The sequence below is a fragment of the Oenanthe melanoleuca genome, chromosome 18 (assembly GCF_029582105.1).
Source record: "Oenanthe melanoleuca isolate GR-GAL-2019-014 chromosome 18, OMel1.0, whole genome shotgun sequence".
Lineage (NCBI taxonomy): Eukaryota > Metazoa > Chordata > Aves > Passeriformes > Muscicapidae > Oenanthe > Oenanthe melanoleuca.
The window spans coordinates 9,618,618-9,646,052 of NC_079351.1; the positions used below are offsets into that span (position 1 = coordinate 9,618,618).

Here is a 27,435-nt window from a genome sequence, read left to right on the forward strand (position 1 = left end):
AGTCTGTGTCTCACTGGCCTCTTTTTAAAAAATGTCACTTTCATATCCAACTATAATCTACCCTTTTTAATTTAAAACTTTTCCCCTTGTCCTATGGCCCCAGGTCTAGGTAAATAATCTTTCCCCCTCTTATGAGCTGCCTTTACATATCAAAAACCTGAAATATGGTCTTCTCAAAGCCTTCTCATTTCCACGCTGAGTCCGCATACTAAGTAAGCCTTTCTTCATAGCAGAGGCATTCCAGGACTTGCATAATTTTTTGTGGCTCTGCTCTGCATCTGCTCCACCTGATCCATTTTCTTTTTTTTTGTTGGGGGTTCCAGAGCTGAATACAGCACTGCAAATGGAGTCTCATGACAGCTCTTTAACTGGATGACATTCCTTCCCACTGCTGTATCAACTGAACAATCCAGCTTGATGTTGTCTGCTTTATCAGTAGATTGAACAACACAGTCACCAGCACACATAAATCTTCTTTCATTCTGTCTCTATCAGAGTAAGAGGCTTTTATAGAAGTGATGAAGCCATGGGATACGAAGGAAGCCTTGCTGAAAGATTTTGAAGATCCCAGTCAATTATATCCACTGTATTTCTCTGTCCACATGCTCATCTGTCCCCTCAAAGTTTTGTGTGCTTTTTCATCTATAAGGCTGTCTGGAATTTAACAGAGTGCTCCTTTTGGAAGGATATAAACTACCTGTCCTCAGTTCCCCATACCAGCTCTCTCCCTGGAGGTGTTACATATGCTTGGCCCAGAATTCACTGGGAATTTAGAATCTGCAGCATACTCTGCCCTAGGAGGCAGGGCCTGGGACTGAACACGGTAACTTTCTCCCTCTGCACTCAAGTCTTCACTGTCAGTTTATATGGATCTCTGCTCAGGTTTGGAATCTGCCATTTAATTGCCCATCTTCATTATTGCTTCTTTTGCACATTGAATGGAAAATCATTAGTCTAGACAGGAGATGACAGCTACTAATGAACTGTTTTCCTTTCACTGCTGGACTACAACAAACTGTCTCCTCTCTTCTCATTGTCTACTCTGACCTCTCTTGCCATATGCTAGTGAGTGAGAGAAGCTCCTGCTGGGGGTTTTGAGTTTCTACAACACCAGTAAGGAAAACACCACATCAAACACCTGGTCTTTCTCATCAGGAAAGAAAAATACTTCAAGACAGGGCAGTGTTTCAGAAAGTAACGTGGCTGAAACTCAACTTTTCTTGAGACACTTATCTAATTTCTAGAAACTACAGCAAATCTCACAGAACTGCCACCAACCTTCTCCAGTTTTAATTCAAGAAGATGTAGTACTCTTCATGGTCTTCTAATTAAATTCAAGAAGAAAAAAATAGTGGAGGCTAAAGACTACCTTCTGTCAGCTGCACAAAAAAATATGACTTCTTTGAGTTATCAGCAATCTATACATCACTCTCTGAGACCAGCAAAAGGAGCATCTCACACCTGACAATTGCAAGCTGGAAAGCGCTGAAGTGCCATAAGGATGATTATAATATATTGCCTGGGGTACACCAGTAGAAAGAACTTGCAGGAGTAACAATCAGGAATTGTAGTCCTTGTTTACTCTTCATATGATGTTATTTTTCTATTCACACCTAAGTCACTAAGGAAAAAAGAAGGGATTAGTTATCAGGAACTAAATGAAAAAGAGCTGCATTGTGACACAGAGATGATAAAGCAAAACTATGCAAAACTGTACCAAAAATGGTAATAAGGGTCCAAACAATAAAACCAGAAAGAAAAGAACTGCTCATGGTATGCACACAAAGGAATCTACGGGGTTTATTCTCTAGACACTAAAACAGTTCAAAACAAAAACTGAAGGAAGAAGGAAGTGACAGAGGGTTCACATTTTGTGCAGCCCCCAGGTCACTTTGCTGCCTTGTGACATTCTCACTCTTCCTCTTCTATCTTCTTGCCATGCATGTCGCGGCTCTTGGCTCGGAGCTTGTTGACCTGTGACTCTGCAATGTCAGCCCGCTCCTCGGCTTCCTCCAGCTCGTGCTGGATCTTGCGGAACTTGGACAGGTTGACATTGGACAGCTCCTCCTGGGAGTGAAAATGGAATCAGGGGTCAGGAACTCAGGGCAGTGGTTTCACTCCTGCTGCAAGTCAGTCTAATGGGGCTGCAAATCTCCATCCCCTCCCACCACTGCTCACACATCAGCCTCACACAGAGCTCCTCATCCTCCCCTTTTCAGGACCCCACTGGGACAAGTTCCACCAGGACTGAACCACACATGAGGAGCAATTTGGTAATTCCAATTTCTCATTTCTATATTTACTCTCACAGTACTTGTCTGTATGAGATAATGGGTTAAGAAGACCTGAAGCCTTCTGCTGCTGGTTATTAGCCAAGACTAAGGAACTTGTCCATCAGTGGGTGTGGACCCTGGGTTTATTTATTCTGGCCTCCACCGTGAAACAGGCTGCAGAATTTCCCTTAATGAACCTCCCTGACTGCCAGGTGCCCAGAGCTCACCAAGGCCTCATGACACAATAGCAAAACAGTGTGACCAAGATGATTATGTCTCAGGAATTTCTTTCATACCCCTCTCCTGGTATTCAGCCTCACTCAATGTGTGTCCTGCCCCAGTGAAATGTGGCCTTTGCCCATTCTCCAAGCAATACTTACAGCCTCCTCAGCTTGTCTCTTGTAGGATTTCACTTTCATTTGCAGCTTGTCTACCAGATCCTGCAGCCTGAGGACATTCTTCCTGTCTTCCTCAGACTAGGGAGGTTGGCAAACAGGATAGAGAGTCAATTCATAGTGCTCCATCACACAAGGTTAACAGTTCCCCTTGGGGATGGTGTGTGCAAAATGTGACTCGCTGTGAGCAAACCCTGTCAGAGCAGGAGACCTCCTGCCTTACCTGGTAGGTCAGTTCCTTCACCCTCCGCTCGTACTTGCGCACACCCTTCACGGCTTCAGCGCTGCGCTTCTGCTCAGCATCAACCTCCCCTTCCAGCTCCCGCACCTGCAAGGACAATCCCATCCCTGCAGCTTCCCTGGCAATGTCTCTCCAAGGATACGCTCACTCAGGCACAGCCCCAGCCCTACCCACCCTGGCCTCCAGCTTCTGGATCTGCTTCTTCCCTCCCTTCAGTGCCAGCTGCTCAGCCTCTTCCAGACGGTGCTGCAGGTCCTTCACTGTCTGGTCCAGGTTCTTCTTCATCCTCTCCAGGTGGGCACTGGTGTCCTGCTCCTTCTTCAGCTCTTCTGCCATCATGGCCGCCTGATCAGAGCAAAAGGTCAAAGCCATTTTAGGGCTGTAGATATTTTGGGCAGAGTACATTCACCATCAACAATGCCAGGAGCACCCAACTCACATCTGTGATGGCCTTCTTGGCCTTCTCCTCAGCATTGCGGGCTTCCTGGATGGTATCCTCCATTTCACTCTGGATCTGGGAAATGTCTGTTTCCAGCTTCTTCTTGGTGTTGATCAAGCTGGTGTTCTGCGCAACAGGAAAGACAGGATTCCTACTATCAAACCAAATGCCTCCACATTAAGGCTTGAAAATGCAGGTAGAGTTTACGAAAGTCTTCAGTGCAAGAGACTTCTTTAGCACCAGAGCAGCAAAACAGATATTGAGGGATGGCTGGAGGGGACATATTGCAGCACAATTCTTCCACTAGGTAAACACACGTTTCCTTAGTAATCACTTACAATATGAATAACAATTTAATCCCTTGTTATCACTTATCAATGGAAATAATTTCCAGCACTGCCTGACCTGGGTGTGGAGGAGCTGTGCACGTTCAGTTGCATCCAGAAGCTCCTGCTCAGCCAGTTTCCTCGACCGCTCTGTCTGCTCCAGCGCTGCCCGAAGCTCCTCAACTTCAGCCTGCAGCAGGTTTGCTCTGCGCTCCACCATGGCCACCTGCTCCTTCAGGTCATCCTGTGTCCTGAGAGCATCATCCAAGTGCAGCTGAGTGTCCTGGAAAAACAGACAAGAATAATTGCCAGGCGTCAGTGCGTACTGGAGTGGCAAAAATTGTCAGAGATTTAATTTCTCTTTTCTCTAGCTCTGCTGAACAGACCTTGAGCACTGCCTGGGTGTTTCTCAGGTTCTTCTGTGCCTCTGCAGCCTGGCGGTTGGCATGGCTCAGCTGGATCTCCATTTCATTCAGGTCTCCCTCCATCTTCTTCTTCAGCCTCAGGGCTTCATTCCTGCTCCTGATCTCAGCATCCAGGGTGCTCTGCATGGACTCCACAATTCTGAGGTGGTTTCTCTTCAGCTGGTCAATCTCCTCATCCTTCTCTGCTATCTTCCTGTCTATCTCAGACTTCACTTGGTTGAGCTCAAGCTGCAGTCGCAAGATCTTCCCCTCCTCATGTTCCAGAGAGGCCTGCACAATTCAGCATGAAGAGTGTCTTACTTTCTAAGTAACCTTTTTTGCAGTTCCACTTAAATGTAGGCTTGCTTTCCTGCTGTCTCTCCAAAGAACTACACCAATACTCCTACATGGGAGCACCATTTATAAGCATTGTATGTACCTCAGCTTCCTCCAAGGAGGCTTGCAGTTCAGATTTTTCCTGCTCAACCTGCTTCTTGACTTTCTCCAGCTCATGAATCGCTTTTCCTCCCTCTGCAATCTGCTCTGTGAGGTCGGAAATCTCCTCTGCAAGGAAGGGTGAAAAGCAGCATGGTCAGGCACAGAGCTGAATGGAGAAAGGCTCTGCTGCATCAAGGGGCCACGCATGTTCTTATCCCTGCAGGCCCTGAGCCGTTAAGTGTGGCAGAGGGACAAGCTTGTGAGAAAGGGCAGTGAGGAGCAGAGGCCAGGGACTTACGCTGCAAGTTCTTGTTCTCCCGCTTCATTGTCTCCAGGTGGTCCAAGGACTCCTCATAGGCATTCTTCATCTTGAACAGCTCCGTGCTGAGAGAGCGCGACTCCTTCTGGGAGGCCTCCAGCTCAGCCTGCGTTTCCTCATACTTCTGCTTCCATTCTGCCAGGATCTGCAGAGAAAGGGGCTGTTAGTAGGGCTGTGGCCATCACGGGGCCATGCTCTGGCCAGGAGTGCTGGTGCTGGAGGCCAAAAGACCTTGTCAAAGTTCTTCTGCTTCTTATCCAGAGCAGCGCAGGCAGCATTGGATCTCTCCACATCAATCATCAGGTCTTCCACTTCATTCTGCAGCCTCTGCTTTGTCTTTTCCAGGGAGGCACATTTGGCGTTGACAGCCTCAACATGTTCCTCTGCATCCTGCAGACGCTGGGCCAGCTTCTTCCTGGGAGGAGAGAAGCACAGTTCCACATTACAGCTAGGAAGAGCATCAGTTCTATACAGTCATGAGAGGGCAGTTTTGGGGGTTTTAAGCCAATAACTTTCCACATATACAAAAACAGCTATCAACTATGGAGGATTAGGCTTGTCTTACCACTTCTAAAGCTGATATTTTCCCTTGCAATCTACATATTTCCTCTCCCGCCCTCTCTCCCCTTTTTTCTGCAGAGACAGCATATAATTACCTGCATCCTATTCTTGTCTTAACCCATTCTCAGAGATCCAATTCCCCTAGATCAATTTCAGTTTTCTGCCATCATTTGCCATCCTGTTTCCCACGTACTTGGCCTCCTCGAGCTCCTCTGTGCGCTGAATTGCGTCTGTCTCGTATTTGGTTCTCCACTGGGCCACTTCGCTGTTGGCCTTGGACATGGCTCGTTGCAACTCCCCCTTGGCCTCCTGCTCCTCCTCATATTGTTCCCGGAGCAAGTCACAGTCGTGGCGAGCGGACTGCAGGGCGTGGGCCAGGGCGTTCTTGGCCTGTGGGTATAATTGGGTTTGGTAACCTGAAAACTTATCTTGAAATGCTTCTTGATTGTGAATTTGACAGTGAAATTGGAATGAAACTCCAATTGCGAATATGTAGAGCTTGGAGCTGTTGAAGCCCTCATTGACACGTTCTGGAGCATCAGGATGCATTAATGACAGCTCCTCTGGGGACAGTAATCTGCTGTTGGTGTAAATATGTGGCTGAATCGTGTCTTAGAGAGGATCATCACAATCTTGTAGAAGCCTTGTGGATGACTTCCTACAGCACCAAAAGTATCCTGTTTCCTTCCTACTCTACTTGAAGAGTGGGGTGTTGTGCATTAGTGCCATTCCCTGCAGTGATACGTGTGTTTAGCGAAGGAACACTGGAGCAGTCTAGTGTTAGACAGGATTCTACAGGTGCTTTTGGGGGTCATGTAGGCAGAGGACACTAGAGTACTTCCAGACCTTGATTTCTTCCTCTAGATGTCTCTTGAGTTCCTCAATCTGTTGGGTAAATCCTTGCTTGCCCCTAGACAGCTGAGAAATCAGAGCATCCTTCTCCTCCACCTGGCGGGAATATTCACCTGGGAAGGGAAAGGGAACAAAGGAAGCACACTGTTCCTCCTATGACACCTTCTGCCTGTATCCAGGAATGGCCTGGAGAGCTTACACCAGCTGCCACCTTGCACGCTCTGGCTTGCTCAGGGCATACAGGTCCTGCCATTGAACTTTGGGGATTAGGATGTCTCACCAGACTCTGTCTGCAGACGAGCTCTTTGCGTATTGAGGTCGTTGATCATGCGCTGATTCTGCTCCTCCTTCGTTTTAAGCTCACTCAGCTGATCTTCCAGTGTGCGGCACATCTTCTCCAGGTTGGCCTAGAGAGCAAACACGGGAAGGGAGAAGAGATGAGGGTTTGCACTCTGCCTTATTGTCACAGGGGGGATTTTGTTTCTGGGAATGTGTCTGGAAGAGGCAGCTTTTGTGCCACACTTTGTCCCTGTCAGGATTTTCTAATGCAATCCTTACCTTGGCTTTAGAGACAGTCTCCATGTTGCTGGCCAAGTCATCAATCTCCATCTTCAACTCACTCTTCTCCTTCTCCAGCTTCTGCTTCACGCGTTGCAGGTTGTCGATCTGCTCCCCCAGCTCAGCTGTGCTGTCCGCGTGCTTCTTGCGCAGGGCGGAAGCCGTGGCTTCGTGCTGCAGCGTGGCCTCTTCCAGGTCACGGCGCATCTTCTGGAATTCCGCCTCACGCTTCTTGTTCATCTCAATCTGAGCTGCTGTGGCACCTCCTGCTTCTTCCAGGCGCTCGCTGATCTCCTCCAGCTCCCTGGACAGGTCAGCCCGATGCTTCTCTGCTTTAGCGCGAGAGGTTCGCTCTGCCTCAATTTCCTCCTCCAGCTCCTCAATACGGGCCTGCAGAACAGCAGGGACCCCTCACACCTGTGCCCTCCTCCTGCCTGAGCTGAGCCTGAGCAAGGCAGGGGAAGGAACAGACACTTGCCTGCAGCTCCTTGATCTTCTTCTGAAATTGCATGCCCAGGGCTTGTTCATCCTCGATCTTGCTCTGGATCTGGCTGATTTCAAAGTCTTTCCTTTGGGCCAAGTGAACAGTGTTAGAGCTCAAAGAAAAAAGACAAGTGCTCAGGTGCCCTAGCACTCAGGTACCCCAGAGCCACGCTTACTTCTTCAGTTTCTCATCCAGCTGCTGCTTATCATTCTCCAAATCCATGATGCTGTCCTGGGCCAGCTTCAGGTCTCCTTCCAGTTTCCTCTTAGCTCTCTCCAGGTCCATACGCAGTTTCTTCTCTTGCTCCAGGGACCCTTCCAGCTAAACACAACAAAACCATCAGTGCTCTATCAGCCTGATCAGGCTCCATACCTGTCCTGTTCCTGTTCTATGTCTGTGTGCTTACATCATCCACTTGCTGTTCCAGCTTGGTCTTGGCTTTGGTCAGAGTATTGACTTTGTCTTCCTCTACCTGCAGGTCATCCAGGGTCTGCTGATGGGCCTCTTGGAGGGCTTTCTTCTCTTTTGTCAGCTTGGCAATGGTCTCGTCCAGGGCTGCCATCTCCTCAGTCAGGTTTTTCACCTTTAGGAGGAAGGAGCAAGCACAGATAGAAAATTGTGCTTAAAAACTTCATAACAAGACAAATCTTTCCCAGAGCACAAGTGACAGGTTCTGCCTCATACCTTGTTTTCGGTGGCGTGTTTTTCCTTCTCCACCTTGGCCAGTGTTAGCTCAAGGTCATCAATATCTTTCTTCAGCTCTGAACATTCATCCTCCAGTTTCCTTTTCTTGGCTGTCAGCTCAGCATTAATTTCCTCTTCATCCTCAGCCCTTTCAGTCACCTCTTTAATTTTGGCTTCCAGCTGGATTTTGGTTTTGATGAGCTGGTCACACCTTTCCTCAGCATCAGCCAAGCTATCTGCTTCCTGGTGGGGAGACAGAATTTTGTGGTTTCTAACATTTTGAACTCTCTCTGCTCTGCCTCTTTTATCACTGAGTAGCAGGTGAACCTGACCTTCAGCTCCAGCAACAGGAGGATCTTGAATTGTGTCTAGTGGGAAATCTTGTCATTTGGAATCAATATAATTCTAAAGTTCTATTGTCTCCTAAATATGTCTCCCAAAAGTGTCTCCCAGTTTGTGCTGAGTAGCTATGAGAATGCCTCATGCACACACAAGCAGAATGGAACAGGGGTTAGTTCAGTTTCTAGTTTCAGCAGGAACAAGGGCTTGGAGTATTTTTCCCATGTAAAAATATGCAATACATTTTTCTTTATAATTGATTATTTACTTCATAGTATTTGAGCAATAGACAATTTATGAGAATACTGCCATGGGGAAATATTTGGGTTCTTTGGTGAAACTGCATTTTTCTAATTCAGTTTTGAGGAAAACTGGGTCCTTCTCAGGTTTGATTTTACTGTGTTGTACGGAAGGACTTTGAAAATTATTTCTCTTCCAGCTCCAAGTTCTTCACTGTTCAATACACATTGGCTGGTTTTACATGGCTCTGTCCTCACACAACAGCAACGGTGAGTTCCATGTGGGTCTGCCAGGAGTCTCACTATGCCCCTGCCAGTGCCAGTTTGCTGACATTAGAGAGACTCAGAGTGTGTGATTTAGACTGTTTTCTACCACCCATTAATTCCTGTGAGTCTCTGTGCAGGACAAGAAGCATTTTGACAGTTTATCATTATTTTTCTTGGGAGAAATGAACAGTGATACTCACAGCCTGCACTTGGAGCTGCAGGTCATTTTTCTCCTGCACCAGGGCCACCATTTTCTCCTCCAGCTCCTTCCGCTTTGCCTCAGACTTTGCGAGCTCCTCCTTGGTTTTCTCAAACTCTTGTTTCATGTTGGCCATCTCCTTCTCAGACTCAGCACTCTTCAGCAAGGGCTTGATCTTGAAGAACAGCTTCATCCATGGCCAGTGTTTGACATTCATGAATGCACGAACATTGTACTGGATGCAGAAGATGGAATCCCTGAAAATAAATCCCCATGTTATTGGATATCCTGTGTTTGGTGTATTTCAACTCAATTATCCAACTACCATTAGAACATATCAAAGGAGTGAGAAGTATCTACCTCCGCTCCACCATTCTCTGGTACTCCACTCTCATCAGGAAGCCCCTGCACCTGGCTTGTATCATGGTCATAATCTCTGCCAGTTTCTCATCTCTCATCTCCTCTAGCACACCAATCAGTCCAGCCTTGAAGAACACCTTGAGAAAGGCAAGATTGCAGTGATATTAGTGTTGGGTAGTGCATTATTGGGGCACACTGTATTTAAATACAGAACTTCATTCTACCTTGGTGTGACCAAATCTGTACTGGGTGTGGTCAACATCAATGGACCCAAGAAGCTTCTCTGAAGCCTTCTTGTTATCCATAAATTGACCTTCTGGAATAGCACTGGCATTAAGTACTCTGTATCTGTAGGACAAAGCAGAACTTTAAGAAACTAACAGTTCTGAAACCATCACTATCATTGACCCTCACAGCCTATTCAGCAACAGCTGAGTGATATCATGTATAGAGAGGGCATTCAGTCAAGACAGTGCAAGTCTTGAAAGACACTGCAAGAGAGTACAATAATCTTTCATATCATTAACTTAGGCTCTAAGTGAATTCTCAGAATCATCATAAAATAAATCATAAATTCACAGCAAAACATGACAGTGTAAAATGTAGAGATTACTAAAATTATCAGGCTCTTCAGCTTGGTCTGAGTGGGCAGAGAGATGCAGAGCTCTCACCTCTGTTTGAAGTCAGCATACAGGACTCTGCTGGGGAATCCCTTCCTGCAAATCCTGATCCCTTCCAGCACGCCGTTACAGCGCAGCTGGTGCAGCACCAGCTCGTGCTCCATGGCACCTGGCAAATACCACCATTAGTCACTGCCCTGCTGTTTGACACTCAGGAGAACAGCTTCTGCTGCTCAAGCTGCTTTCCTCCTGGCTTGCCTTACCAGGTGTCTTAGTTTCATTTGGGATGATACACCGTACAAAGTGGGGGTGAGTGCTTCTCAAGTTAGCCATCAGCTTGTTTAAATTCTCCTGTGAGATGACATGGAAAAGTCCAGGTTTAATCAAGTATGAACCTCATGCTTATCTATGATGTGCATAAAAAAACTGAGTCTTTCTATATCTTTAACTGTATGAAATGCATGATTATGTTGGTTAAAAAATTATATAAATATGAATTAGAGCCTTAGTGAATTACAGGTCTGTCTTCTGACTGCAATTTCACAGAATACCTATGTTATCTTAGTGGGTATTTAAATGAGGAAATTAATTCTGTTCTTACCCTGAAGAGAGCTGAGACAGTCTGGAAGGAAGAACCCTTCTTCTTGCCTCCCTTCTTGCCACCACCACCACTAGCCTCTGCAAGAAACAGAAAAGAAAAATACACATTTTTTATTATGGGACTATATATATTGGATACTACAGAACACACAACAACTTTATATTTCTAGTGTTTGCAGCTTTAATGCTGAGAAAACTTTGTCTCACATTAAAAATACAATTTCCACAAAACTGACCAGCATCTGCGCCACCATAGTTGGCAAACAGCAAGGCCAGGGTCTTCACAGATGATTTCTGGTACAGCCCAATGACAGTTTCATTCAGAGGGTCCTTGTTCTTCTCCAGCCAGCCAGTGATGTTGTAGTCCACTGTGCCAGCGTAGTGCACCAGGGAGAAGTGAGCCTCAGCCTTGCCTTTGGCAGGCTTGGGCTTCTGGAAATTGTTGGACTTGCCCAGGTGCTGGTCATAGAGCTTGTTCTTGAAAGAGGTGTCAGTTGCCTTGGGGAACATGCACTCCTCTTCCAGGATGGAGAAGATGCCCATGGGCTGGGAGAAATCACAAGAAGTGACAAGGAAAGGTTACAATGGAAATGTTCAAGATCACTTTGGATGGGACATTCACCTGCCTGGTGTAGTGGAAGTAGTCCCTCCCTATGGTAGGGGACTGGAACAAGATGTTCTTTATGGTGCCTTGCAACCCAAACCATTCTGTGATTCTATGACAATGACAAGAAGCCTGTGCTATGAATGTCAAACACTGGTTGTGCTCTGGCAGCATCTCAGCCTGGATGAAAGCCTAGGTTTACCAGGAATTGGTCTCACTCAAAGAGTTTATTTCTGCAGTCCCTTGCCTCTCTGCAGCCTGTCTTCATGAACTGGCAGGAACTCGTCTGTCCAGCTCACATGAGGATTGGGTGTAGAACTGGGGGAGCAATGGTAAAGAGAAAAACAATGGGGAAAGCTGCTACAAGGAGCTCCATAGTTTGGGGAGGTCAGGTGATATGATATTTCTTTCTCAAATTTGGCTGGGGACTTTGGATTTGAGCCTTTGGAGAAGGAAGAAAATGAGACTGAATTGGGTTTGGTTTCAGAAGGCCGTTGGTGGGAGTCCATGTTACTTTTCAATGCTTAAAGACTAGATGATGCAGACTCTTGACACACATGTGCATTTCCCCATTTCTCTTTGCTAGACTAAACTAAATTTCAGTGCAAAATACTTTTCTTAACTGATGTTACATGTCTGGCTGTAAGTTCTTTCTGAGCTGACTTTGCCTCAGAAACATCACAGAATTCCAACAGCCATCATATACTTGCATGGGAAAAGTACCTTCTCAATGAGCTCAATGCAGGCAGCCAGGTCCATGCCAAAGTCAATGAACTCCCATTCAATTCCCTCCTTCTTGTACTCCTCCTGCTCCAGCACGAACATGTGGTGGTTGAAGAACTGTTGCAGTTTCTCATTGGTGAAGTTGATGCACAGCTGCTCAAAGCTGTTGAACTGCCCAAAGCAAGGAAAGGTGCACAGGTTCTCAAGGTGTGCCAAACCCACAGGCCTTTGCTGCCATTCTCCTAAGGCTGCTTGAAGCTGAAACACCAGTCCCAAACCTACTGTACCAGCATGTGTTTCCTTAGTAGGCCTTCTACTCTAACACTCACTGTCCTTGAAGGACATTTTCATTATTATTTTGCAAATCAAGACAAAAGTTACAATTCTTTTTCACTCTGCTACTACACTGCAAACCTTTGGAAAGCTCAGTATCTCTCTGAGCTCCTGGACAGTAGAAACCTCCTCAGTGTCCCCCCCACCGTGAATTTCCCTGACCTTAGGTCAATAATCTGGGACTTTCTGTGCTCTGACGCAGAAGTCCTTGCATCATCATGGCATTCACAGCACAGGACACACACTGTGAACTTGCCCAAAACACTAAATTTACAAGAGCATCCACCCCTTTGGCCCAAAGCTATGTGCGTCTCTATGTGTTTCTGAGTCATCGTGACCCCTCCTTGCCCGTTGTTTGTGCTGCGAAATTCTTGGTCCTTACATCAAAGATCTCAAAGCCAGCAATGTCCAGGACACCAATGAAGTACTGCCTGGGCTGCTTCGTGTCCAGCTGTTGGTTGATACGAACAACCATCCACAGGAACATCTTCTCAAACACAGCCTTTGCCAGGGCACCCACAGCATTGTTCACCTAGAGCAGAGAAGGCAGGGCTGGAGTTAGCTCTGAGAGACAAAGAAAAACGTGTATGTATTCGTTCATGCTGTGCATTTACAACTGTCAGATGTTACCTGTGTCACGTTTTGACCTTTGGTCACGTATTCATTCCCAACCTTGACTCGGGGGTAACACAAGGCCTTGAGAAATTCAGCTGAGTTTAAGCCCGTTAGGTAGGCAGCCTTATCAGCCACTGGAGGTGGGGAAAGACAGAAGAGCATTTATTTATGGACAATCTCTAGAATTCGGGTGATGTGAACAACTCTGCTGTTCATCTTCTAGGAATGGAAGAACATTTATCTCATCTCACACAGAAGGTCTGTGAAGGAATGCAAATTCTGGACACTACTCATAGTCTTCTTTGAAAGCAAGAACAAGTATGGCTTGCATAAGAAAAGACTGAACCTGGAATTCCCCAGAAGAATAACAAAAGCCTCTAGCAAGACAAAATGCAAGGTCCGTTCTCTTTCTATGGCAAGGGGATTCTTGGTAGCACAGCTTGCCGGAGTTATTTCGCCAAAACCACAATTGCCCATCTGAGTGCCTTAGTGCTTGGAGGTTTGAGAGAGAGAGAGAGAGAGAGCTATCCTGTGTTTTAATTGAAGTTCCTGCTTTCAGGCAGCTTCTGTTTGGGGAGCCACCACTGGATAGAATAATGGAGCTTCCTATGTCTAGGAAAGTACCTCTGCAATTAGAGGGACCAGAGGTAAAAATGGAATTCTCAGTGTTTTAAGTGGACACCTGAGCCAACTGCAGTGTGCCTCAGGAGGCCAACATATCACCTCTGCATGCAGAGAAGGGCTTGGCACAAATCAGGCCCTGAATTTGCTGATACCTTCAGTGCCATCAGGCTCTGCCTGCTCCTCTCGTTGTTTCTGCTTGAACTTCAGGTTCCCGTAGTGCATGACAGCCCCTGTCAACTTGTAGATGGCTGTTTTCTCATCTGAAGTGAAGCCCAGGATGTCAATGGCACTCTGCAGTCAAAATAATGAATTCAAAAACCGTGTCCTTAGTGGGCCAGAGATGTCACCCTCAAGGCATTCCTAGGAGATAAGTTGTTGCTGTGTTACTTACATCTGTAGCCATGAGCTCCTCCTGGTCATCAATGCTGGGAACAGTGACCTCGCCTTGACTCACAAAGTGGAAATCATAAGGGTTGGTGGTAATGAGGAGCATTTCTGAAAGCGGGAAGAGGCAAGGCATAGGCTTACTTTAGTCAATCAGCTGAGAGAAGGAACTGTGCCTCAGTGATCAACCCCAAAAAGCTGTAATGCTCCTTCCTACCAATTAGCTCTGGCTTCTTGTTGGACATGATCTGATAAAAGATGTGGTAGCTCCTTTCCGCCTTGAGCTGGAAAGTGACTCTGGACTTCTCCAGCAGGTCTGCCCAGGGAGGTAGAAAGAGTTAGGCACTTGTGAGAATGTACATGGATGTGGGAATTTGGGAAGGGATGGGAACAGTCCGGGAGAATCTCTTACAAGTTTCAATGTCAGCAGAAGCCAGTTTGCCTGTGGCCCCAAAGTGGATTCTGATGAATTTGCCCTGTTAAGCAAAGAAGCAGCAGCAGGTCAGCCTGGATGTGTTCTGCTGACGTCTCCTTTGCATGAAGGACTGCTTAGGCATCATTTGTGATGCCATGAGGGAGAGAGATTTTATGCAAAGCAAGAACTCACAAAGCGTGAGGAGTTGTCGTTCCTCACGGTCTTGGCGTTTCCAAAGGCCTCCAGCAGTGGGTTGGCGCTGATGATTTGATCCTCAAGCGTTCCCTGCAGGGAGATAATTATTGCTAGTTATCCTTTCTAAAATCATGTCAGGAACAAAGGAAAGCATCGATTCCAACATTTGTCTACTAATTTACCTGCATTTTGCCTGATGTATTTTCTTCCTTCTTTTTCTCTCCGCTGGCTGCAATTGTTGCAAAGTACTGGATGACACGCTTTGTGTTCACAGTCTTCCCGGCCCCGGATTCTCCGCTGCCAAAGGCAAGAGAGAAGCAGAGGGTGCGTGGTCAGGCAGGAGGTGCCCTGGCACCGGGCAGCCCCTCAGGGACCCGCGCAGGGGGTGTACGTACGTGATCAGGATGGACTGGTTCTCCCGATCTGTGAACAAGGCAGAAAAGAAGAAATTATTATTAATGCACTGGCAATAGACAGCTAATTAATTTCATAAACCTGTATGCCTTCACCCATTTTGAATATTTTAATGTTATGATATCTCTGATATCTCAACCCTCCAATGGTGTCTGGTGTAGTAAACATGTATTTCTTCTTCTGGATATTCCCTTCATGTCACAGTTCATTTTGTTTATGAACATGATTCCAGCTATGGATCTGTTTTCCAGTTACTGATTAAATGGTCTTTCAGTAAGCTGAATTGAACTCGAATACATGCTTCTCATGAAGTTTTTACATAGGAACAACCACTCCTGATCAGTCCACAAGACCCTCTAAATGGTTTTTATCTTGGTTCCAAATTGATTGTTGCTACAATAAAATTACAGGAATATCATAAACATTAAGTAACCTTTATCAGCATAGTCTAGTCTATAATATTAAAATTTTGGTACTTCCAGAGCGAGAATTAATGTATCTCTTCTCAGTAGTTTGAGCTGAGTTTGTTTTCCACAATTTCATCTGTTTGCTTTCTTAACCCATGCTCACTTCTTTTTGTGTTCCATCGTTATGCTCTATTTTTGATCACTTAATGATGACAAAAAAAAGTTGTGTGTTGAGCTTGTTTCATCATGTACTCTGTCTTGTCTATTCATCTTCTCCTTGCCATGCTTAATTTTATTAAGCAATAAAAATCTTTTTTCTAGGGTTACCAGCACAGCCTCTCCTACCTTTGGGAAATCTTTTCATCTTCCTCTTTACCTGTTCCATTTTACTGCATTCTTTTGTGAAGAAGGAAGCCTGAAAATGCATACAACACACCAGGTGCAGATACCCTTTGTATAGTACCCATGATATAGTAATGCTTTCTGTTTTGGTCTCTGTTTCTTGCTCAGTGATCTCTAGGTTTCAGCTTTTTATTTTTTAGATTTATGATACTTAAGACAAAATTTTGAAGCAGTATTAGAAGATACTTATAAAAGTTCTTGGCAATGAGGGTTTTTTCCCCAGTGGCATTTGTTTTACTCTTGTTGACAAAAGCTTCTTGCAACTTCACTGAATAAGAACTTAATGTAATAATTTCCCTCTGAAATTCTTCATTGTTAAACTTCATATCTGCTGACCTTAAGAATTTAGTCAAATGAAAAATATTTTCATCACTTCCAGATTATTTTTAAATGTTGAACCGTTGAAGGCCCAGAACAAGCCCTTTTAAAGCCCTTTGAGATCTGCCATTTACACAGCGTTCCATCCAGCTCACCATCCACTTGTACAGCCCTCACTCCCTGAGTTTGCCTTCGAGGATATCATGAGAAGCAGCATCAAAATCCTTGCTGAAATCCAGGTAGGAAATATCCAGTACTTTCCCTTCATGTCTTCATGCAGTTGTCCCATTGTAGAATGAAATCAAGTTGGTTAAACATAATTTCCCTTTGGTGAATGCATGCTAACTACTCCTGATCAATTTCTTGTATTCTGCATTCTCAGAGATAGCCTCTAGGATTAGCCATTCCAATACTCAGGAGAGGCTGACAGGCCTGTAGTTCCTTGGATCTTCCTTTTTTGCCCTTTTTGAAGACTTGTGACATTTGCTTTCTTCCAGTCCTCACACACGTCTCCTGACTGCCATGACCATTCCAAGGTGAATGAGAGAGGCCAAGATATGGTGTCCTTCCATTCCCTCAGCACTTGCAGGTGCACCCCATTAGGACGAACTTGTGGATGTCAAGGTTTGACTAAATGATCTCTAACCTGATCCTCTTCAACCAAGGGAAAGTTGTCATCATTTCCAATGACAAGAGGGTATGAAACCTCACAACCATTACATTGAACTATTTTGCCATGAAAATATTTCTTTCTCCTTTGTGAGTGTTTACAGCAAAGTGATTGTAAAGAAAACCAAGTAACTCACCAGTCAGCATGAACTGATAGGCGTTGTCAGAGATGGAGAAGATGTGTGGAGGGGCCTCCTGGCGCTTCTTGCCTCGGTAGGCCAACACCACCTCGGGGTTGTACACCGGCAGCCACTTGTAGGGGTTGACAGTGACGCAGAAGAGACCCGAGTAGGTCTGTGAGGAAGGGACACAGCACGTTGGCTTCCCCTGAGCCTGGCCCAGCAGCTCCTGAGGCTGCCCAAAGGAAGCTGCTGCTGCCACTTACGTAGATCATCCAGGCTGCGTAACGCTCTTTGAGGTTGTACAGCACAGCGGGTTCGTGGAGGTGGGTCATCATGGCCATGTCCTCGATTTTGTCATACTTGGGAGGGTTCATGGAGAAGATTTGATCTTCCTTCACGGTCAAGGTCTGCCAAGGAAACAAAAAATCCACATGTATCACCTAAAAGCTCAAAGTGGGGATCAAATGTGGTCCTTCAGAATTGATTTCACTTACCTCTCCTCCTTCAGTTTTGACAGTGACTTTGCCTGATTCCCTGCTCTCAATTTTGCCTTTCACAAAGGATTCTTTGGGATGAACCACAAAGACAGATGTCTTGGCATCAAAAGGTTTGTTCTGGGCCTCAATTCTCTCCTTTTCCGATTTTCGGAGGTAAGGAGCTGCCTCCCCAAAACAAGCTAACTCAGCATCTGCAGAGGCCATGTCTGCACTTTACTGAAGGCACATCAGCAAAGAACCCTGTGGGAGAAAAGAAATGTAGCATGAATCGATCATTTATGTACCTTCCTTGCAAGGACAGCTTTTCTAATGCTTTAAAATTGAGTGCTTAATAGAATTGCTAAAAATAACAAAATTTGCCAAAACTACCAAAAATTGCCTTCCTTGTGTTTAATGATTTAAACTCAGAAGAGAAAAATATTCTTTTAACCTTAAATAATATATAATAACCTTGTAAAAATTTCTTTTATTTTTGTCTTATGGTAATGTACAGATTTTACTTTGGCTTTATGGATTGTAGTGTCAGATTTGAGAATATGAAGTATGTTAAGGGAACTTTTTTATTCTACTGTTTTTTAAAAAGTAGAAATAAAATAGATACTATAGCCTTAAAAGCAGATGGAAAAACTTAGTTGGAAACCAGTTTCAAAGGAAAAAATATATGTGCATAATATGCAATAATGTGGATACCTAATAACTAGATGCAGTGCACTTACCTTGAAACTTTTCTAGTAGACAGGGCAGAGAGCTGCAACGACACTTTTATAGAGTCTGTTTGGCAGATGCTCTGGATTCTTCCCCTTTCTTCGGTCAAAACATTTTTTGGCAAACATTCTTTGGCAAGGCATTGTCTGGCAAACTGAACTAAGGGCAAAATTGTCATTTGATTTAATAGGATATATTTAGAAATGTTTTGTATCTTACCAATGCCGTGAATGTATTGACTATAAATAATTTGTCTAGAGACATAAGGACAGAAGTTCAGATAGTCAAGGCATTTGGAAAATTTGGATGTAGCACAAATGAACTATACTGCTGCATTTCCAATGGTCTCCCTGTGTACTCAAGGCGTATTTTTATTGCATGACTGTGGTGTTACTTTGATACATCCTCAGTCTAGCATTTTTATCAAATCTCAAATATCACAGTCACTGGAGCTCCTTTAAGCATGCTCTTTCCCTGGTCATTGGAGTTTTAATTGTTAAGAGCTCAGTGGGTAAAGCCCAGTGAAGAGCAGAGAGACAAGGTCAGTAAATGTGATCTCAGGAGATATCCAACATCAATCACTGGTGTGGGCATGAAAAGCTTGTTCCAAGGATGAGCATGCAACTTTCTGGAGTTCCAAGCCAGAAGTCAGCCCTGAGTTCCCTGTGCAGGGCAGGGGGAAGCTGGTGGAAACACCCTCTGCCCTGAACAGGAGGAGCTCAGAAACAACCTGCGGAAACAGTGAGCGCAGGGGGGCATCAGAAGTTCTGTTTCTTCACAGTCTCTGACTTCCATGGACATACAGAACTTAGAGGACAAATCACAGAATGGTTTGGGTTGGAAGGAACTTTAAAAGAATCATCTAGTGCAACACCACTGCTGTGGGCAGGAATACCTTTGATTAGATCAAAGCCCCATTCAGCCTGAGCTTGCACACTCCCAGTGATTCCAGGGGCATTCCCTTATCATGGAGCCTGTGTTTCACTGGCCTCTTCTTAAAAAATGTCACTTTTATATCCAATCAAAATCTATCTTCCCTCCAGTGTTGACTGCAAGACACGGCTTGGTATTATCAGTAAACTTGATAGTGCTCTCAATCCCACTGTCCATGCTCTTGACAAATATGTTAAATAATTCTGGTTTCAAAACAACTCACTGGGGGACACAACTTGTTATTGGTCTCCACCTGAAATTCAAGCCATTGACCACAACTCTTTAAATGTGATCATCCAGCCAATGTACCATAGCATATTTTTCAGAAGGATCTGCTCCATGATCTTGCCATGCAGAGGGGAAACTGACCAGCCTGTAGTTCCCTGGGTCTTTCTTTTACCCCTTTTTAAAAATTGGTTTTTTCAGTCAGTGGAACTTCATCAGACAGCCACGACTTGTCACATGTGATGGATAATGGCTTATCCATTTCATCTGCCAGTTCCCTCAGGATCTGGGGATGCATCTCATCAGGGCAACTCCCCCATCTCTCCTTCCTTGACTATCCCTTCCCAATATTTTACAGCTGTCAGTCACAGCACATGTCAATCACACAGTCCATCCCAAAAGTTTCTGTGGCAGCAATCAGGCCATAGTGCCTGCCTGGGCAGTGGCTACCAACTCCTTCTGTTTGTTTGCCACAGAACTGCACTGGTAGAGAAGCAATTCACCTGGGCCATCAGCCACATCCCCTGGTTAGAGGAGGTTCCTCTAATTCCCTTAAGACAATCAGGGAATTTGTGACATAGGTTTGGTCACAAATACATTCCCAGCTTGACTCAAGGATAACATAGGGTCAAAGGAGGTCTGCTGAGTACAGACCCATCAGGTAGGCTGCCTTGTCAGCAACTGAAACAAACTGGAGACAAAGAAAAAACTGACCATTGGAAATTTGGATTGGAATTTGAGATTATGTGTGTGTGTGTGTGTGTGTGTGTGTGTGTGTGTATGGGTGTGTGAAATGTCATTAATGACCAAAATTATTGATTGCAAACCTTTTAATCTAGCTTCACAACAAACACTGAATACAGAAAAGCTACAAAATCCAATATTGATATTTTTTGGAACATAGTTATCAGTAAGAAAACTTTCCTTGGATATTTTATTTAAATTTATAAACCAAATTACTTATTTTAATAATTTTTACTTTAAAAATTAATTAAGATTATAACTTGACTTCTTAGTCATGATCTAAGAAAGCTCTTACATTCCAAAGACAATGGTCTGTACTGCCATTAGAAGTCTATACATGACAGAGCCAGTTCTAGAGCCTTCACATGAAATAGAGAGACTTTGTCTTCTAAAAGCCTTGTTAAAACCCTGAATATCAAATGGTAAAATGCATGAAACTATCCCATCATAAACAAACTGCAGGAATACCATTTAGTAAGAGAGGCCAGGGGTCAGAAAATCAGTTTCATGTACACTAAAGGAAATATTATTTAGTTTTCACATTATGAACTAGTAGCTTTTGCCCTGTCTGAAAGGAAAAGTATTTCTCAAAACTGGCTTCTTTATTAAAAGGTTGGTTGCTAAGGATTTTCTGTGCCATCTGGCAAAATCCTGCAACCCATTGTAACTAAATCCAAGGTGATTCTATTGAAAAGAGAAAAGCAGAAACCTATTGTAGCTCACATTCCCTCGTGGACAATGTATCAACTCTTGAAATACAGCTCATATATAGAGCACTTGAGGTGATTTCCAGATTCTTGAGATACATACAGATGGATATAAAGATATTATGATAAATATGAAGGTATATTATATTTAAAAGATTCAATTAAGTTTCCCCGAAAGATGAGATACAAAAGACATTCTGCACATCACTAATAATGAAAAATTAGTTGCAAGTTATTGTGGTTTTTACATTACCATATAAGAACAAAAGGTGCCTTCTGATTTTAACAGCTAAAAATCACAGCATCCCCATGTCTGTAAAAATAAGGAAGTGTTTTGCTCTGAGCAAAAATATGAAAGTTATGATTTATAAAGTTCAGACAGAGGAAGTATGTAGCAACTCTTACTTGAAACAATGAAAGAAGAGTGAGGGATGTCTGATGCTTCTCCTAGGTCAGCTGGGAGTTCTCTCCCCTCACATTTGGAACTGCAAATCTTTGCTTTTCCCAGGAGCAAATGACAAAGCCAGCCTACTGAGCAGAGCAATTCTGGGGTATTTTTTCTGTTGTGCTGTGCAGGATGTGGACCCACCCTTGCAACAGGCAAGAGTGAGGCACATGGCCAGGCAGCTGTTTAGCTGCTAGTCCCTAAGAAAGGGTGTACTGAAAGCAGCAGCAATGCCTTCATGCTGAAAGGAAAACTAAATAGATCCTGCCCACCACTGTCTCCCAGTTCTGCTACTGTCACTGCAGGGCTGGACTCTGCTGCAGCTGAGAGCAAAGCACAGCACACTCAAAAAGAGGAGAGGAAGAGGGAGCACAGACCCTAGATACAGAATGTCCCGTTCAGCAATGTGGGGTGGGCAAGGTATTGCAATGCTGACATTTCCCATGAAGAAGACACTGAAGCATGCTGAAAATAGAACCATCTTGAGAAAGACATCAGGCAGCTGCCTCACTGTCTGCCAGCCCTTAGGATGTGACTTCTTCTATCTCAGACTCTGTTAGCAGGCACAGAGAGAGAGAATACTTAGCAACAAGTATGTACATACACAGATTTCCAGCCTATGGCCTGGCAAAATCTCACAATTTTTAGATTTCCATTGTAAAGTGGAGACTAGAGTTTATAACATTCCAGTGTGGGAGACTTTTCACAGCCTGGAAAAATGATATTCTCTTCATTACTTTTATCCATGTTTGTATACTTTTATTAATGAGTTTCTTCAGTGTACAAAGCCCCATGGTCCTTGTTCTGGTGTCAGAACCTATTGCCAAAAATAAACCTAGGAAAAGAGTTATCAGATCTTCATATAATTATCATCCATTCTGTTTTGGAGCTGGAAAAAACTGATTGAAAATGAGCACTGCTGGCTTCTCACACTTGGCTTTTACATCTTGTCTAGATTTAATATTATAGACAGATTACCCTGTGGCATCCAGCAGGGTCCACTATAGTAGAAAATAAACTGTGAGGTCCCATTTCCTCTTTCATTATGATTCAGCAAAATTTATGTTCAATTTATAATTTTTATATGCTCAGCAGTTATCTCTTGCCGTGTCATTAGTTTCTACTTTTTCACTAGTTTCCCAGTACTGAAATTTCAGACATATCTTCAGGATGTTTTTATACTCAGTGGGCAGTAGATTAAGAAGTACTCATTTAATAGATTAATAAATAAACCTGTTAGGTAGCATCATACCTCACTGAGATTTCGACTCAGGAGTTTTGAGTTCAGAAACTTTTCCTGAAGATTGGCTGCTATGACATTTATTTCCAACTGACATATCTTTGGGGATAATTAATTCAAGTCAATAAGCATCAGTATATTCCAATGTAATTATACTTATATGAAGAACGTGTCCTCTGATTTAGGCCTTGTCAGATTTTACTGCTTACAGAATGGCATGGCATGGCATGGGAAAGATGCAGTAGAGATTCAGGGGGATAACAAGATGCACTGCAGAGTGAAATTGCATCTTGATAAGTAATCTGTACCACCACTAAATTAAGATTAAAAGCATGACTCTGAGTAACTTACTTATTTCCCTAACAACACGAAGCTCACAGAAAAAAGCAAACAACTCCAGTTAGTGAGCCCTGGGAGGTTGGACAGAGCTCAGAGCTGCTCAGCTTCTGCTCCTGTAGGAAACCTCCTGCTGTGAGTCGAGGACCTGGAGACCAGGCTCAGAAGCCTACACAGACAGAGGTGTCTCCTTGTGCCTGGGGACAGGTCACTGCAGCTCCTTCTCTGGTGATTGGGGTCCCTGATAACCTGATTGGGAACTGGGAGGTGCTCAGGGCCATGGGAGGGACCAGGAATGAGCAGGATCTGCATGGATGTGCTGATTCTCTGGCAGAGCATAGCCCATGTAAACTAAGTCCAGACACAGCTGGGAGAGCAGAGGAGCAGTGTGTGTGAGCCTGTCCCACCCTGTGCCTGGGCAGGGGCTCACCCACACTGCAAGGGACACACCTCCAAGGACGTGTTGAGGTCAGGTGGGTGAGGGTGGGAAGAATGAGAGCACTCATCAGTGGGGAAACTGAGAAGGGGTAATGCAGGATAGGGGATGTAAAGAGAGGAGGGACAGGCAGTGGAGATAGAAGATGCACTAATGTGGGTGCATTATAAATGAGAAGTTGATGCAGCAAAACTTTTGCTGGCATGGAAAGGACTTGAGCTCTGCTGTCACTCCTACAGGAGTCCAGGAGACAAACTCACTACATGATTCATTTTAGAATGGAGTGTTCTTTTATTGCTAGCACTTGTCAACATTTCTTTTTCAGTTTCCAAGAGCAAAAATTTCAAGAGGAGCTTCATACTTTGGAGACGAAAATCAAGAATTGTGATTAAATTCTTTTAATTCATTCTCTCCCTTCTCATTTTAGAAATAACTTAGTTTCAGCAAATTGAAACCAAGAAAACAAAATTAATCCAAATGCTACACCTGGAACACATATACATTCTTATTGTTGCCAAAATTGATTATTATCACATGGATTTGGAAAATCGACATGGTTACTACAATAGTTTATCTTCTAATGAGTAACCTTAGTTGTAAGAATGAAATTATCAACATGCAAGAAAAGACATCTCATATCCTGACTTGATCCAAAATGCAAATAATAAGCCCAAATTTCTTGTTAAAAATGGAAGATGTTGAGCATTTTTTACTGCTTCATGTTAGTTTTACATTATAAGATAGAAGGTAAATTTCCAATGGGATTGGCAGCTTGCAAATGCAATGGGATTTGCAGCTTGCAAATGTTATTCTCAGCTATGCTGTTAATATTTATAAAACATGCCAGGAGGGACCTTTTTGCCTGTGGATCCTTAATGACTGATAAAGAATGTGTAGCCTCATACTGAAGATCCCTGGGTAAAATAAGACCTCTCAGGAATGCTGGCATAAGACAAGAAGAAATGCCAGAACATTAATTCTCTGGTGCAAGCTTCTCTCTGTGACACTTTTGCTAAGATGTGGCTGAACACTGGATCCTGGAGATGGTAAGAATGAATTTCACATTGAAAGTTCTTATTCTATTGAAAGATGAGTGTTGTGTTGAATTAAATGAAATATTTTGAGCACTTTCTGTGGTTTTAGCACATTTAATCTGGGTAATATTTTACCTGGGTAAGATGAATCCTTCATGGATTTGAGCTATCATTCCAGATGAAGAGTGCTAAAATGGATGGATAGAAAAACAGTGGGGGATTATGTCTAGCAAAAAAAACAGGGATGAGCCTAACAAAGAAGAAATTAACTAACCTGGTGATGGTTAGTTACCTGGTCTGGGCCAGTTACTGGCTTGGCCATTGCAAGAACAGAACATGAGAGAACAGACCTTTGTGCCAGCACTGCTTAGAACATCCTTGTATCTCAGGGTAGCTGTGAATGGACTGAGATGGATTTGTCATCTTCTGATCCTGCTCCTTCCTTTGAAGATTAATTTCTACAATGCTTGATATAGTTATTATTTGACCTCACAGCAGGGAAAACATGTGACTTCTAAAGATTCAACAGTATATTTTAAACCTAGGAATGTATTTATTTCGCTTGGTGAAACCTAAGTGCCCACTGAGGAAAAGTAAGTCTTGCAAAGAAAAGTGAAGAGGAAGGGCAAAACCAGCTAGAGATTAGTGACAGTGGACTCACAGAATTTTTAGGCTTAATGATAAACTGCTTTCTGTGTGCGTGAGATTTCTATGGTTACTCGAATTCCTCCCATCTTCACAGCATACGTCAGAGAAAGAAACATGAGCACCAGGTTCTGGATGAGGAGGTGACATTCAGGATGCCCTTTCCCTCACATGCCAAAGTAGCTGAAAATCTTCAGTTACCAAACAGGTGAGTGAGGTGGACAGGCTCTGATGGCAACGGAAGGAGAAGGAAAAGGCAAAAGGAGCTGGACAAAGTCATGGAAGGAGAAGAAATGAGAACAGCAATATGAAATAAAATTAGCTTGATTAATTGGCTTGTTTCTCTTGACTGCACTTGCAAGAGAAGCAGAGAGAGATTACACTATGGAAATAGATTTGCTTAGATTTGCACAACTAGCCTTTTTTTTCCTCTAAGTGAATGTTGCAATTATATAAAATGTGTGCCACCTTTCTTCATAAAACAAGAAGGATATCAGAACATTAAACCCAAGTTGTACAAGGCATTTTCAAGTGCAGAAAAAGTTTTCAGTACTGATACCAGATGTTTTGTATTAGTACTTACCATATTCATTATTTATATTAGAAGGAGAGGTTCTCAAAATTTCCTTTCAGTTTTGAGAGGATACACATTAAGAATAGTAAAACCTTGGTTTCTCATGGGTGTTCTACATGTGTCCTAATAATATGATATGGACCTTCAATAAAGCTGTAACTCCCAGGAGAACATACAGGACTAGAATAATCTATTTAAAGATGGCTTTGTTTGAAATTATTAGTTTAGACTGAAAATTGCAGCAAGTTGTAAGAATCCTAAAAAATCCCTGTAAAATAAAACATTCAGTAAGTGTGATATGAATTTAGAATCCTAAGGAGTATGATAATTTTCCGAAGTACAGCATATTATTTTTTCAAGGTATTTATAATTTATGGTTGATATTTTAATAATTTTATATTGTTCAAAATATATTCTCCAAAATAAAAATGCTGTTTTTCTTATTCACTTATTTACCAACCCAACCCAGTGAATTCTTTCCTACTACAGAAACATTCTGTGTCTACCACAATACATATAAATGCAGATACAAACAAAAAAATTCCCTAGAAACCTTCAGAGATTTCAAAATATCCTTCCCCCCGTGTTAACTCCACTTCCTTTTCTTCTTAATTCAAGAGCCATAATCTTCACAAAAGTACTTTATTTTCTTAATTGCATTTACTTCTGAAAATTTGAGACAAATTCTCCAGCCTCTCAGCATTACTTTTAATTCTGATGCCATTTCACCCTGCCAAAGTGCTTGGATATCCCTGTCCCAAAAATCTCACAGGACCTTCACAAAGTCTGCAATGAGACAACCATGTGAGGTAATCAGGGCAGGTATTTGTGATAGTCACAGTGTGGTCAGAAGGGCAGATGTGGTGTGGTTTTCAAGTGTGGCACTGAATGACCCTTGCTTTAAAAGGCTATAGAAATCACAGCATAGGATGCTCATGTATTCTTTACCTGCCATTTAGCTCTGGGTATTTTAGGCCAGAGTCTTTTTCCCCTAAAGACCCAGGTCTCTGGCCGACTCATGCTGGGACAGCCTGTGTCCATCTCAATAGCTCTATCATGATGGAAAAGTAACATTCTGGCCACAGATTCCTCCTTGGACAAGGGATCCACCAAAACAAGGACATGAAGCACAGCTCACCTAAATAGGGCAAGTACCTGTTCTTGGCCTTCCAAAGCCCCTCCCTCCTGCAGCTGTGGGCAACTCACTGCCACATGTCAGGGCAGGAGAGGAAAGACCTCATCCCTGTCAGCAAGAGGAAGGAGGTAACTGGAGGGCACTGGAGCTGGAGAGCACTTCTGTGCCTGCAGCCTCAGCGGCACAGAGACTCCCCGATGGAACCATCCCCGCTGGGACAGAAACAGCATCTTTGGGGCTGGGTGTCTCCTATGCCCTTCCTCACCTGGTTTCTGCACATTGAGCCATGATGGAATCAGCAGTGATTGCATGGGGAGTCTTTGAGCATGTCCTCATGAGTACTTAGTGTGAAACAGGAAAATGCCATTGAAGCAAATCCCTGTTGCCCCACAGTTACATTACAGGTATGATCTAGGGGCCCATTGAATGTGCTCTCACCTCAGACAGGCTTTCACCTCTTGGGACTTCCATCCTTTACCCTGAAAATCCATTTCAGTCCAAGTGCTAGGTCCTCAGCACATGCTGTTCTGCCCCACTGATCTGATTTCATGCTGCTCCACCGACTGAGGCAGAGACAGCCTGGGTTTGCAGTGTGTGCTAGAAACTGACCCTACCTCTCAGAGCAGCCGAGTCTCCTGGGAAGCAGGCCCTGCTGGCATGTCCCAAGGGAATATGTCTCCTCTGCAGGAGGAAACCTCAGGACAGGAGATGAAGACAAAGTATATGAGGAGTAGGATTTCTTCTTTCCAATGTAGCTCTGCTGTTCTTTTTTATTGAAAAGTGATGGAAGGTCATGTGGGCTTTGATTGGGTTCATGGTGCCATGTTCAAATCTGCTTTACAGGGAAGAATATCTTGATTATTTGTGTATTTTGAGGTTCCGTATAGTTAGACCATGGCTCGCCTGCTTTTTAGATTGCCAAGAGATTTTTTCTGTCACTTCTGCTGGCCTGAGCT

General features: G+C 43.8%; 1 protein-coding gene and 2 long non-coding RNA genes across 3 annotated transcripts; 2 read left to right on the forward strand and 1 right to left on the reverse strand.

The window, feature by feature from the left end:
* Window positions 1–1,776: 1,776 nt before the first annotated feature.
* Window positions 1,777–18,058, reverse strand: LOC130260663 (myosin heavy chain, skeletal muscle, adult-like). The gene is made up of 39 exons (XM_056506279.1): window positions 18,037–18,058; window positions 17,318–17,560; window positions 17,087–17,230; window positions 16,839–16,995; window positions 14,887–14,914; window positions 14,674–14,788; window positions 14,489–14,581; window positions 14,294–14,357; window positions 14,099–14,197; window positions 13,889–13,992; window positions 13,650–13,788; window positions 12,889–13,007; window positions 12,641–12,790; window positions 11,926–12,096; window positions 10,835–11,144; window positions 10,600–10,676; window positions 10,262–10,349; window positions 10,050–10,167; window positions 9,603–9,726; window positions 9,379–9,515; window positions 9,020–9,275; window positions 7,975–8,217; window positions 7,697–7,873; window positions 7,466–7,611; window positions 7,285–7,375; window positions 6,807–7,196; window positions 6,529–6,655; window positions 6,243–6,361; window positions 5,590–5,786; window positions 5,067–5,250; window positions 4,815–4,980; window positions 4,518–4,642; window positions 4,061–4,369; window positions 3,754–3,957; window positions 3,349–3,474; window positions 3,084–3,254; window positions 2,892–2,996; window positions 2,654–2,749; window positions 1,777–2,067 (listed from the first exon to the last, which is right to left on the reverse strand). Exons 2-39 carry the CDS (start codon window positions 17,522–17,524, stop codon window positions 1,912–1,914), a joined length of 5,832 nt encoding a protein of 1,943 aa, XP_056362254.1. The 5' UTR covers window positions 17,525–17,560; window positions 18,037–18,058; the 3' UTR covers window positions 1,777–1,911.
* LOC130260674 (uncharacterized) lies at window positions 15,638–16,832 on the forward strand. The gene is made up of 3 exons (XR_008841826.1): window positions 15,638–15,751; window positions 16,094–16,271; window positions 16,530–16,832. It is a non-coding gene; the product is annotated as an uncharacterized LOC130260674 (long non-coding RNA).
* Window positions 18,059–20,857: 2,799 nt separating the features above from the next.
* On the forward strand, window positions 20,858–25,696 carry LOC130260673 (uncharacterized). Its single transcript, XR_008841825.1, has 3 exons — window positions 20,858–23,128; window positions 23,939–24,137; window positions 24,868–25,696. It is a non-coding gene; the product is annotated as an uncharacterized LOC130260673 (long non-coding RNA).
* Window positions 25,697–27,435: the final 1,739 nt, after the last annotated feature.

Excerpts from the sequence above, each read along its gene's own strand:
- LOC130260663 (XM_056506279.1), bottom strand. The coding sequence starts at position 17,524 with ATGGCCTCTGCAGATGCTGAGTTAGCTTGTTTTGGGGAGGCAGCTCCT. Across the intron at positions 7,612-7,696 it reads TGGAACAGCAAGTGGATGAT|CTGGAAGGGTCCCTGGAGCA; the intron begins GTAAGCACACAG and ends TGTTGTGTTTAG. Across the intron at positions 2,068-2,653 it reads AGAGACAAGCTGAGGAGGCT|GAGGAGCTGTCCAATGTCAA; the intron begins GTAAGTATTGCT and ends TTTCACTCCCAG.